Here is an 11,818-nt window from a genome sequence, read left to right on the forward strand (position 1 = left end):
GGATCTCCTTAAGATTGCTTTCAGAATCTTAACTTTTTAAAATAATGTTGTTTGTTTCTTTTCTTCTTCTTTTTTTAAAATCAACGTATTTTAGTATCAGTATATTGAACAAAAATGAATTATTTTATTTATCAAAATAAACAGAAAATAGTACAAACTTCGCTAAAGAAGCCTAATTGTTTTGAACAAGTATTAACTTAGACATGATTAAAACCATATTTTAGCTTAAGTGTTTGTGTAAATACTTTGCGCCTTAGTCTTACCCCTGTATGTGGGGTAAAAGGCGCACATTGCCACCACATACATTTATACGTGTTTTAAACAAACAAACAATTAAAGAAACCACTTTTATGATTTATTTTCACACTAACTGTTGCTCCTTCAATGTTCAATGAAAACATCAATATTTTTTCTCCAATCATTTACTATGGGAGTAATAAAAAGCAAATTTTTCTTAAGGTGTAGCCTAATAATTGGAATAGTTATTATTATGAGTAACTAAATAAGTAGGCTACTATCTAATGGAACTGACATGGAATCTAGTGATAAGCCATTATTGGATTATGGAATAATTATACATACGGCTTGCCATACGCCCTGTTTGCCAGATTCTGGGAAATTAATCCAATATCTATTTTCTAAACTGTCGTCAAAGGTTTTGAACAATCGTCTGGTGTTCATTGGATCTTCGGGCGGCGATCCCGTCAAATCAGGTTTGAGGGAGGTGTGATCTTCGGATCTTTCACTCGAACATCAAGATTTCTTCTCGAGCTCCTCCGCCAGATGAGCGTTTCCGGCGGAGAGTGCCAGAACATAGACACAGCTGCTGTTATGTGTCTTTTCTTTGTTTGCTCTGAAACTCTGGCAACGGTAAGTGTGTTTCTCTAGTGTTGTTTTAGAAGAAAGTAGCTGTTGTTTTTGTGCTGAGTGACAACCGAGCCAAACTGTACAGTGTGTAACACCGCAGGGTCCAATAAATTCCGCGTGTTTCTGCAGTAGATTTGTTGCGTCCAGGTTCACTTGAACATTTCAATACCCTTAACTAGTTTTATTTCCCGTTCTCTTAATGCTACCTCTAAAAACTGATGTTAAGTAATACATTGAGCAGTTGGGATTGTAATGGTGCAAAACGTCACTCTCCCGTTTACTTTGCGGTTAATTTGTAATGTGTAAATTTGTTAAAAGCAATGTTTAAGTGTTGCGTGTCCAATGAAGACTAGTTATTATCATTTCCGCTATTGCCTCGTTAAAGATTAACTTTTTCACTTGTCTTGGACTTGTACAGACAAATAACGTTGCTGTCCATGCTTCCTGTGTTTTAGGGTTGGAAAACAATAAAAGACACGCCTTGTAAGCAGCAACATTGGCACACTTTTGATATGTAAAAGGAAAATTTCAAATGGTGGCTAATCGCATCATTAGGACTACAGCATCAGGGAGAACTGGCCAAACTGGCAACAACTGAACAGCTAAAGGGATTTACATGAATGAATGTCTCTAATAATGTTATTAAATTATACCTGCGAGGCTTACGACAATTCAGTGTACTACTTCTACAACAAGACTGGCAAGAACATCAGCGCTGAGTGGCGCGCGCATGACTATGTGGTGGTCGGCCTTGGGCTCCCGATTTGCATCTTTATCATTCTGGCAAATATGTTGGTCGTAGCGGCCATAATCATCAACCGACAATTCCACTTTCCCATTTATTACTTACTTGGGAACATGGCTGCCGCTGACCTCTTCGCCGGCATCTCGTATCTCTACCTTGTGTTCCACACGGGGCCGTGGACCATCAAATTGACCATCAAAGAGTGGTTCGTCCGTGGGGCTTTGATCAACATGAGCCTGACCGCCTCTGTGGTCAACCTTCTGGCCGTGGCAGTGGAGCGCCACCAGACCATCTTCACCATGCAGCTGCACAGCACCATGACCAAGTGGCGTGTGGTGATGCTGATAGTTTTTATCTGGTTGGTGGCGGTCATCATGGGTCTGGTGCCCACCATGGGCTGGAACTGCGTTTGTGACCTGAAAACCTGCTCAACGGTAGCGCCACTATATTCCCGCAGCTTCCTGGTGTTCTGGGCGGTCCTCAACCTCCTGGCCTTCTTCATCATGGTGGCCGTCTACACACGCATCTTCATCTACGTCCGCCGCCGGAATCGCCTGATGTCGCCTCACACGGATCAGCCCACGCACAATCAGACCGTTATCAGCCTCATGAAGACCATGTCCATGATTCTGGGTAAGGCCTTGACTCTTATGTAGACTTCTGGCATTTGGGAGATTAACTCCGTCTGAGTGAAACTCTTCTGAAACCCTTTTCTAACTGTATGGAGAAGTACTGTTAACTTGTTTTAGGACAAACTAGTCTGTCAACCCCAAAACAAGTTAACCAAACCGGTTTGGCACAGATTTGCTTGTCAAGCACTCGCTTGTTTGAGTACCTCGAGCAGGAATCGTTTCTTTAATTTACCCCTAAGGCTGTAGGCTGAGACTTCTGCTTGTAGATTTAACTGAAGTGGTGTTATTGTGAGGAAGTGTCCATAAAATCAAATGCAATTTATACATTATATATTATAGTAGTGAATGATTTACACACTTATTCTGAAGAATAATTAAATATGTATAAAATATTCTAAAGAGTATCTTGGAATTGGGAGTCAACACTTTGAAAAAACTAGCAAAAAATGATGCACAAAGATGCAGGGAAAATGGTCTATAATAAATATCTTAAAATATGAAATAATTGAACTTTGACAAGGAAAGATTAGTTCAGGTTGTAAAACATCATGTGGTGATATTTATTAATTAATGATATTTGTAAAGAAAACACTTTAATCACTTAATAAATATTAACATTTTGTTCAATATTTTTCTTAAGAAGTGTATAATATGAGCTCACTGTAAAAAAAAGTCTAACCTCCCCAACTCAAAATTTTCTAGATTTTTCAATTAGCCCAAGTGAAATTCTGTAAATTAAATTTTATCAATTGTTGCAATAGTCTGATAACATTTGCTCAACGAGAAGTAGCCTAATACGCTAGCCTAACTTAAAATGTATATTGGTCAATTTTTATTAGTAAAGCAACTTTACTGTGTTGTTTATTCCCCATTGCCCCAAAATAAAAAAATATGTATTACATCATTATCATCATTAGTGACGTCGAAGTCATTAGTAAACATTGCAAGATGGCTATGGATGAACACCAGTTGTTTTGCCGACCAGATATGGTAAGAGTATAATCTACCAGTTAGCTCTGCTGGTAGCTAAGCGTACGAGGCTTATTGTTGTGATTGGTCGTAGTGTTATCCTTTGCAGTAGGGGTTCAGCGAAAAAATCGGCAGCTGGCAGCAGGAAGCCCTGCCATATTAGGATCATAGACAGTATATAAACTGGACACAGCGACCCCATAGGATTCTCCTCCTGTCCATACGGTAATTTCTCTACTGTGCGACAGAGAGTCGCGTGGTTATGACGCAATCGTTAGCCTATTTTTACAAAAACGGCTTCTATGGGGCCATAACGTAAGATACAAGGTAATGGAGCCTTTTATACATTTTCGTGTTTCTTTAGAAATAAATAATGGACAAATGGAGTCTTTAAACGCCTCAGATGTAAAGTTATTCGCTGTCAAAGTGACGCCAAAATGAATGGGAGTCAATGGGATGCTAACAGCAGGTGATGGTCTGCTAGCCAATGGCGGCGCCCGGGGAAGCTTCAGATTTTTACGAAACATTGGCCCCCTGATTAGGATGGACCTGCCATTTCGTGTCAGCCAATCAGTATCGTCCAACGTAGTAGCAACCAATTACATGTAACTGGAAGTCAAGCGACAGCGGCCAATGGTCAATGGTGGCGCCGGCGATAACCATAAAACATGGTAAATCATGTTAAACCATACTAGAACATTTTAAAACTTTCTGGCTAGGCTTTTTCAAGCCAAATTAAAGTTTGTCTACGAACTTTACCATCTAGTTCAGGATTGTGGTCTATCGTTCTGATTTCAGAACAACAAATACAAAGCCTGTTTCAACAGTTACAGCTGCTTCACAAAGACAAGAATATATTAAAGTAGTACTACAAATGTAAAACTGAACTTAAATGATAGCAAAATATGATTTTAAATAAAGGTAATCGATGAGACAAAGTTCTTTTTTTCTTCTTCTTTTAGACAGGACTTTCATTATTTAAGTTTAAATGTTGTATATTTAATATGTATAAAAAATATATATTTAATAAATATCTTTCTGTATGTATATATTTAATTATTTAACAAACATGTACACTCATTCATAAATTATATTTTATATTTATAATAGGCTATATATTATATTTTGCTGCGTGTCATCCGCACCAATTACAAAAACAAACAAAAAAACAACTATAACAAATTATTTAGCCTTTGTTCTTCAAAGAAAAAGAATGCCTTTTTGAATTCACCTTATAGGACTACAATAAAACGAGGTTGATCGTGAATTTATCTGCTGCTCACTCGCATTCGTTTCTAGCTGGCATTAGCGCGTTTCGTCAACAGTTCAGGTTTAAATAAGGCCAGATTGTTGACAATCATACACACTGCTCAAACATTCTAAAACTGCGAAACCAGTTGAAACAACTGGATTGAACACTCCAATAGATTTTTTTGTAATGGAAAACCTTTAAATGCATAAGCTACAATATTTATAATTGAATTAAGATATGGCCTATTTAGACAGAGATTTGTCCTGAAAGGAATTTTGCCTTTGCCTGTTCTCATTATTTAAGTTTAATAAATGGGTATGTATATTTAATAAATATACAATATGATTACATAGGCATTTCTTTCTGTATAGATTTCATTATTTAACAAACATGTACACTCATTCATAAATTATATTTATATACAAATTCATAATTTCAAGTGTATAGCTTGTTTTTTTTGTCTATGATCTTCGTTACTTGATTTATATTTGATAAACCTTTTTTAATCAAATAATATAAAATAATTACTAATAGAAGTATTTTATTTAAATAAGTACTAACATTTTATATTGATATATTAACTTATTTGCCTGGCTAAAAGCGGCATCCACCTCTGACTTCCTGTTATTAGCGGCCAGTGTTTAGAGAAATGTCACTTACATTTTAGTATTTAGGTACTTTGAGTTCATGAAACTGCAGCTTAACAGTTTAAACATCTAAAAATATTTGCTAAAGTGCAAAAACGTCAAAAACACCATAAGATGCGAATAACTGGAGAGGGTTACTTCAAATGTTCAGTGTGACCACTTGAATTTTTGTATTCTCACAAGAGGCTCTCATGAAACTGCATCTTAACAGTTAAGCCTAAACATCTAAAACATTTACAAATATTTGAAAGACTGCAAAAGTCACACAAAAAAAGGAAAAACGGGAATGATGTCCTCTTAAATGGTGAAGAAATGTTGATTGAGAGCAGATGTCCTTAAAATCACAGTTGTCTCAAGAAAATGTGGCATTCTCCTTAATGCCAGTCTTTGGATGTACCCCTCCATGGATGTGTTTTTAAAGCCCCAATTCTTTTGAAAATACAAACACATTCTGGGTGCAAACAGGGAAAGGAAGTTGCATTAACTGACCAATGGCAAGTTCTGTAGAGCTTGAAAAGGATGTCTTGGTGAGGTGATGAAAACTTGCAAAATAAATAAATGACAAAGCCTCGTTGCATCAAATAGCTGACGACAAGTGACAGAACAGAAGTTATTTTACATAACACTGCCAAATTTGATTAATATGTCTTTAAATCACATGCAGCAATATTTTTAACCTTAAAACATCTTAATGAATTTTAAATTCATGAGGATGTCTAGTGGCGGATCCTGGCTGTAACACTGGACAGCAAATGAATTGGAAGTCTTGCATATTCACGTAAAATAGCTTGCTTCTGCATTGATAATAAGGTGGATACATTAGTGGATTACAGCAAACAAATTTGGTCCTCGTTCCTGATGTACATGCACTGACATACCGCTGCAAGTTTTATTTATTAAAATAAAAGGTATATGAGGGACAACTACTTAAAATCAAAACTTGCCACTAGATCTGGTTACACGTCATCAGTTAATTATGCATTTATCCACTGACCTACAGAATATGGCAATGTGGTTGGCAAAGATGGACGATAAGGTTATGAAATGAAATATTATATAAGTTCATTTGAGCAATTGAATGAGTCTAAGATTTATTGCTGTCCTTTTTACAACAAAGTGACATCCATGAAATTCATACACTGACATAAAGTTGCTAACTCTAAATTCATTAAATTAGTCAATTAATTAATAATGTCAATGTAATATCATCAAATAATACTAAGTTTTGAAGTAACATTAGCATTAACCCAAACACCACTTTTATTTTTATTGATATTCTTATTGTATTTGGCCTGACATAACAACATTTATTCAATAAAAAAAAAATGTTTTACATTTTTTTTTTTTTTCTAATTTAGAGGCTCCATATCTAATCTTGCCTAGGGCACTAAGTAAGCCAGAACCAACTCCGGATGTCGTTACCTAAAATGATATCATGGCCACGTTGTGTCCTCAACAAGCCAGTACTAGAAGTTCCCTCCAGACTAACACAAAATGGCAAACATCAACTTCATAACTTACGCAGCCTGAATTACACTGTCACATGTTTTAGCGGTCTCATGGCTGAATGAACAAATATGCAATAACAACTATTGGTAAAATACTCACTAAAAGTCATAGTGGTTCCGTTTTCTTCACTGATACCTGGTGAGTCAGACCTAACGATGCTGGGTTACATTGAGAGAAATCAAGTTATAACAGAAAGGTATAGGCTACCTAGTGTCTCATACATTTAATATAATCATAATAAAGTTCCATAAAATGATTTAGTTCAATAAATAGTAACTGAGAGATTAGTATGGGCTAAATTAGGCTATAAAATGCTATCATGAAACCGAAACCAGCAAAGGTGTGAATTCACTGTTATTCTGCTCTAGGATGTGCACTGTAAGTTCGTAGTAAGACTTTTACATTGTACCTGATTTGTTTGTATTTGCTTCATTAATTAAAAAAAATAATAAAATAAATAAAAAAAATAAAATATATATATATATATATATATATATATATATATATATAAAAAAAAACAGTTATTCTGCTAAATACAATGTTATGGTATGTAAAATATACTGTGTCCTAAAGTAAAACATTCAGAGAATCGTTCTAATTCGTTTAGCGAATGCTTATCGGGCGCGGTAATGTATACCCATGTTTTTCGGGTTTATGCTGAAATTGAGACCTGCACTTAAATTAACGTACACAAGACTTAAAGGGGTGGTATAATGACAAGATGTAAAATTAGTCTTTGATGTCCCCAGAGTGTATATGTGAAGTTTTAGCTCAAAATACCCCACAGATATTTTTAAATAGCATGTTAAAATTGTCACTTTTTGAGGGTGAGCAAAAACGCACCGTTTTGTGTCTGTTCCTTTAAATGCAAATGAGCGGCTGCTCCCGGCACAGGGGGCGGAGCTACAACAGCTTGTGTCCTTTTACCTCACACAGACCTGCACTGAAAATTTAAAAAACTTTTAGCCTTTTATGTTCAAACGGATTCAGACCATGGCGAGACTCAAGAAGTGACAACATGTAGAGTGCAACAGGACATTTCTGAATGGTTAGTTGGTGAATTTATGTAGCTTATGTGTAGTTATCTTCTAGTCATTGATTAGCATATTCTGTCTTGATAATCTATAAATCATGTTCAGGGGGCGGGTTTATGTAAATTCTAGGGTTGGTGATGTCACTAACCCTGGAGGAATGTGTTTGTTGTAGTCCTTAAAAAAACAATTTCTTTAAAAGCAAATATCTCCTTTTGCTTTGAACTTTGAGCTCGTAACTTTGCAGATGTTGTTTATGCTCAAACAGCAACATTACACACTAACTAAAGTTAGAAATGTGAAATCATAATCAACCACACACCCCTAAAATACAGAGTTCAGTACTCACCATAACTTAAATGATGAAAAATCTGTCTGGAAATGATGTTCTGTCGTCGTCCTTCAGCATGAGCTTCGACTCCTCACTGACTCTCCCGCGCATATACATTTGAATCCACCAACGGTTTCTCTCAGGCGCATGCGTATACGTTTTTTTTTTTGCAAGGCTTGTTCGCAAACACAGATTTTTCGCTTATACTTGATGGATTGGCTGAACACAATTTAATATGTTCAGTGAATATATATATATATATATATATATATATATATATATATATATATATATATATATATATATATATATATATATATATATATATATACATACATACATTTTTTTTTTTACCTTCAGACTAAAATTACCACAATGCATCTTTTTGTTTGGGGATAATTAGTTGGAAGCAATTTGTTGAGTCAGTATTTAATTGTCAGTTTCCAAAAAAATTCCAAATATATATATTTTTTACAGTGCACATTCAAAGTGTAAAGGAAAATATGTTAGGCTACTACTATTGTTACAATACGAGTTAATTTGTTAACAGTATTTAATGCATCAGTTATATAAACTAACAACGAACTTTTACAGCATTTATTGATCTTGGTTAATGTTCATATCTACATAATTTTGTAACATTTTGCTGCATAAATTATATGTGTGTATACTGTAAACGTGTGTGTATATATATATACACACATATATATATATATATATATGTGTGTGTGTGTGTGTGTGTGTATATATATACAGTCCCCTCCAAAAGTATTGGAACAGTGAGGCCAATTCCTTTCTTTTTCCTGTAGACTGAAAATATATGGGTTTGACATCAAAAGATGAATATGAGACAAGAGATCAACATTTCAGCTTTTATTTCCAGGTATTTACATCTGGATCTGATACACAACTTAGAAGATATAACTTTTTGTTTGAACCCACCAATTTGCTCATCTGACCAAAAGTATTGGAACAGATTAACTTAAAATAGATTAAAGTGAATAAGACTTAATATTTAGTTGCAAATCCTTTGCTTGCAATAACTGCATCAAGCCTGTGACCCATTGACATAACCAAACTTTTGCATTCTTCTTTTGTAATGCTTTTCCAGGCTTTCACCGCAGCCTCTTTCAGTTGTTGTTTGTTTTGGGGGGCTGCTCCCTTCAGTCTCTTTTTAAGCAGGTAAAATGCATGCTCTATAGGGTTTAAGTCTGGAGATTGACTTGGCCAGTCTAAAACCTTCCACTTCTTGCCCCTGATGAACTCCTTTGTTGTTTTGGCACTGTGTTTTGGGTCATTGTCTTGCTGCATGATGAAGGATCTCCCAATCAGTTTGGTTGCATTTTCCTGTAAATTGGTAGACAAAATGTGTCTGTACACTTCTGAGTTCATTTTGCTGCTGCCATCATGTGTTACATCATCAATGAAGATTAATGAGCCCGTCCCAGAAGAAGCCATGCAAGCCCAAGCCATGACATTACCTCCTCCGTGTTTCACAGATGAGCTTGTGTGTTTAGGGTCATGAGCAGATCCTTTTTTTCTCCAAACTTTAGCCTTTCCATCACTTTGGTAAAGGTTAATCTTTGTCTCATCAGTCCATAAAACTTTGCTCCAGAATGTTTGAGGCTTGTCTCTGTACTGTTTGGCAAATTCCAGCCTGGCCTTCTTATTCTTCTTGCTAATGAGAGGTTTGCATCTTCTGGTGTAGCCTCTGTACTTTTGTTCATGAAGTCTTCTGCGAACAGTAGATTGTGATACCTTCACTCCTGCCCTCTGGAGGTTGTTGCTGATGTCACTAACGGTTGTTTTGGGGTCTTTCTTTACAGCTCTCACAATGATTCTGTCGTCAACTGCTGATGTTTTCCTTGGTCTACCCATTCGAGGTCTGTTACTTAGTACACCTGTGGTTTCTTTCTTTCTCAGGACATTCCAAATGGTTGTACTGGCTATGGCCAATGTTTGTGCGATGGCTCTGATTGATTTTCCATCTTCTCTCAGCTTCACAATTGCTTGTTTTTCACCCATAGACAGTTCTCTGGTTTTCATGATGGTTACACGTCTAATTATAAATGCAGTCTGCACAGGCAAAACCAAAATCTGAAACTGAGCGCAGACATTCAGTGCTATTTATTGTTTGAATAATCAATGTAATAGGACACACCAGGGCAACAAAACACACCTGCCAGTCACATGTTCCAATACTTTTGGTCACATGAGCAATGAGTGGGTTCAAACAAAAGATTGTATCTTCTAAGTTGTGTATCAGATCCAGATGTAAATACCTGGAAATAAAAGCTGAAATGTTGATCTCTTATCTCATATTAATTTTTTTTTGTCAAACCCAAATATTTTCAGTCAACAGAAAAAATAAAGGAATTGGCCACACTGTTCCAATACTTTTGGAGGGGACTGTATATATAGAGAGAGAGAGAGAGAGTGTGAGTGTTTTTGAAAGTCTCTTTTTGCTGCTCACCAAGGCTGTAGTTATTTGATTAGAAATGCAGTAAAACAGCAATATTATTAAATAATATAACATTTTTAAACAACTGTTCTGTAATTTAATATATTTTTACATGTATTTATTCCTGTGATTGCAAAGCTGATTTTTTTGAAAAACAAACAAAAAACAACTTTAGTAAAACTTTTTTTTTTACTATCGCTTTTCATCTTTAATGCATCTTTGCTGAATAAAAGTATTCATCTTATCTTACTGACCCCAAACTTTTGAACGATTGTGCATTTATGAATAAAAATTAAATGCTGGCAAAAAATATTGGTCATTGTTAGTTTGACACTTATTGCAAAATGTTAATGTTCATTTTTACATTACGTTTGAGTCATTAAATTGAAACTGTATTGAAAATGATGTAAACATCAGGCACGGGTTTGTCCGTGCGTGTAAAAATTCCACCTTTGATGTCGTGAAATGTCATTGCCCACGAAAAATACACGTGTTAATTGTTCACAGTATTTACTGTATAAAGCGTTTCACCAGATGATGCAAGATTTCGTTTGCATGCTGCAGTGGTTATCACCAAACTACCACTGCATCAACACTTTCTTTCTTTCTCCCTCTCTCTCTCTCTACAGGAGCCTTTGTGATCTGTTGGACGCCGGGTCTAGTGATTCTCTTACTGGATGGTCTCAGTTGCAGTGAATGTGAGGTTCTTAAATATGAGAAGTACTGCCTGGTTCTGGCTGAGTGTAACTCTCTGGTGAACCCTATCATCTACTCGTTTCGGGACAAGGACATGAGGAACACTTACAAACGCATTCTCTGCTTCCCTTGGAGAAGAATGCGCCAGCATGAGGGGCCTTCTGGCATCCGCTTTGAGTCTGTGAAAACAGGGGCTCCCCCTGAGAAAAACAACTATAACTCCACCAGTTTAGAGCCCATTTCTGAACAAAGCCTATTGAAATGATAGAAAAATAATTTCTCTTTGTAAATAAATGACTTTGTATTTGCTTAGTGAAATGATCACAGTGTGTACAAAGAGTAAATAATACTTCATTTTTGATAAGCTTGTTTTGGTGCGTGTTTTTGTCTCTCTTCGACAATAGATGTATTAGTGGTCTTTTGTGTCAGTTAGTTGCTCTGCTGCCCACAGGAAGTTTTTCTTTTCCCAAAGCACAAGCATTAATATTCATAAAAAGGCCCTTTTGGACCATTTTGTTTTGTTGGGAATGAGATCTGGGGCCTGTACCATGAAGCCGGATTAGGTGGCTAGCCAGCTATGTTTCAGCTTAGTTTCCGCCAACCCTGGGTTTTAGGTACTATGAAAGTAACTCGGCTTTAATCGGTGTTTGTTGCCATGGTATCTTACGCTGCACGGCT

At 36.1% G+C, this 11,818-nt stretch overlaps 1 protein-coding gene across 1 annotated transcript; it reads left to right on the plus strand.

Annotated features, from left to right (window-relative positions):
* Positions 1-606: 606 nt before the first annotated feature.
* On the plus strand, positions 607-11,405 carry lpar2a (lysophosphatidic acid receptor 2a; the record flags this gene model as incomplete). The annotated part of the gene is made up of 3 exons (XM_084088683.1): positions 607-870; positions 1,323-2,245; positions 11,074-11,405. The coding sequence occupies exons 2-3, from the start codon at positions 1,492-1,494 to the stop codon at positions 11,403-11,405; spliced, it is 1,086 nt and encodes a 361-aa protein (XP_083944809.1). The 5' UTR covers positions 607-870; positions 1,323-1,491.
* Positions 11,406-11,818: the final 413 nt, after the last annotated feature.

Source organism: Abramis brama (genome assembly GCF_963993115.1).
Source record: "Abramis brama genome assembly, chromosome: 1".
Classification (NCBI taxonomy): domain Eukaryota; kingdom Metazoa; phylum Chordata; class Actinopteri; order Cypriniformes; family Leuciscidae; genus Abramis; species Abramis brama.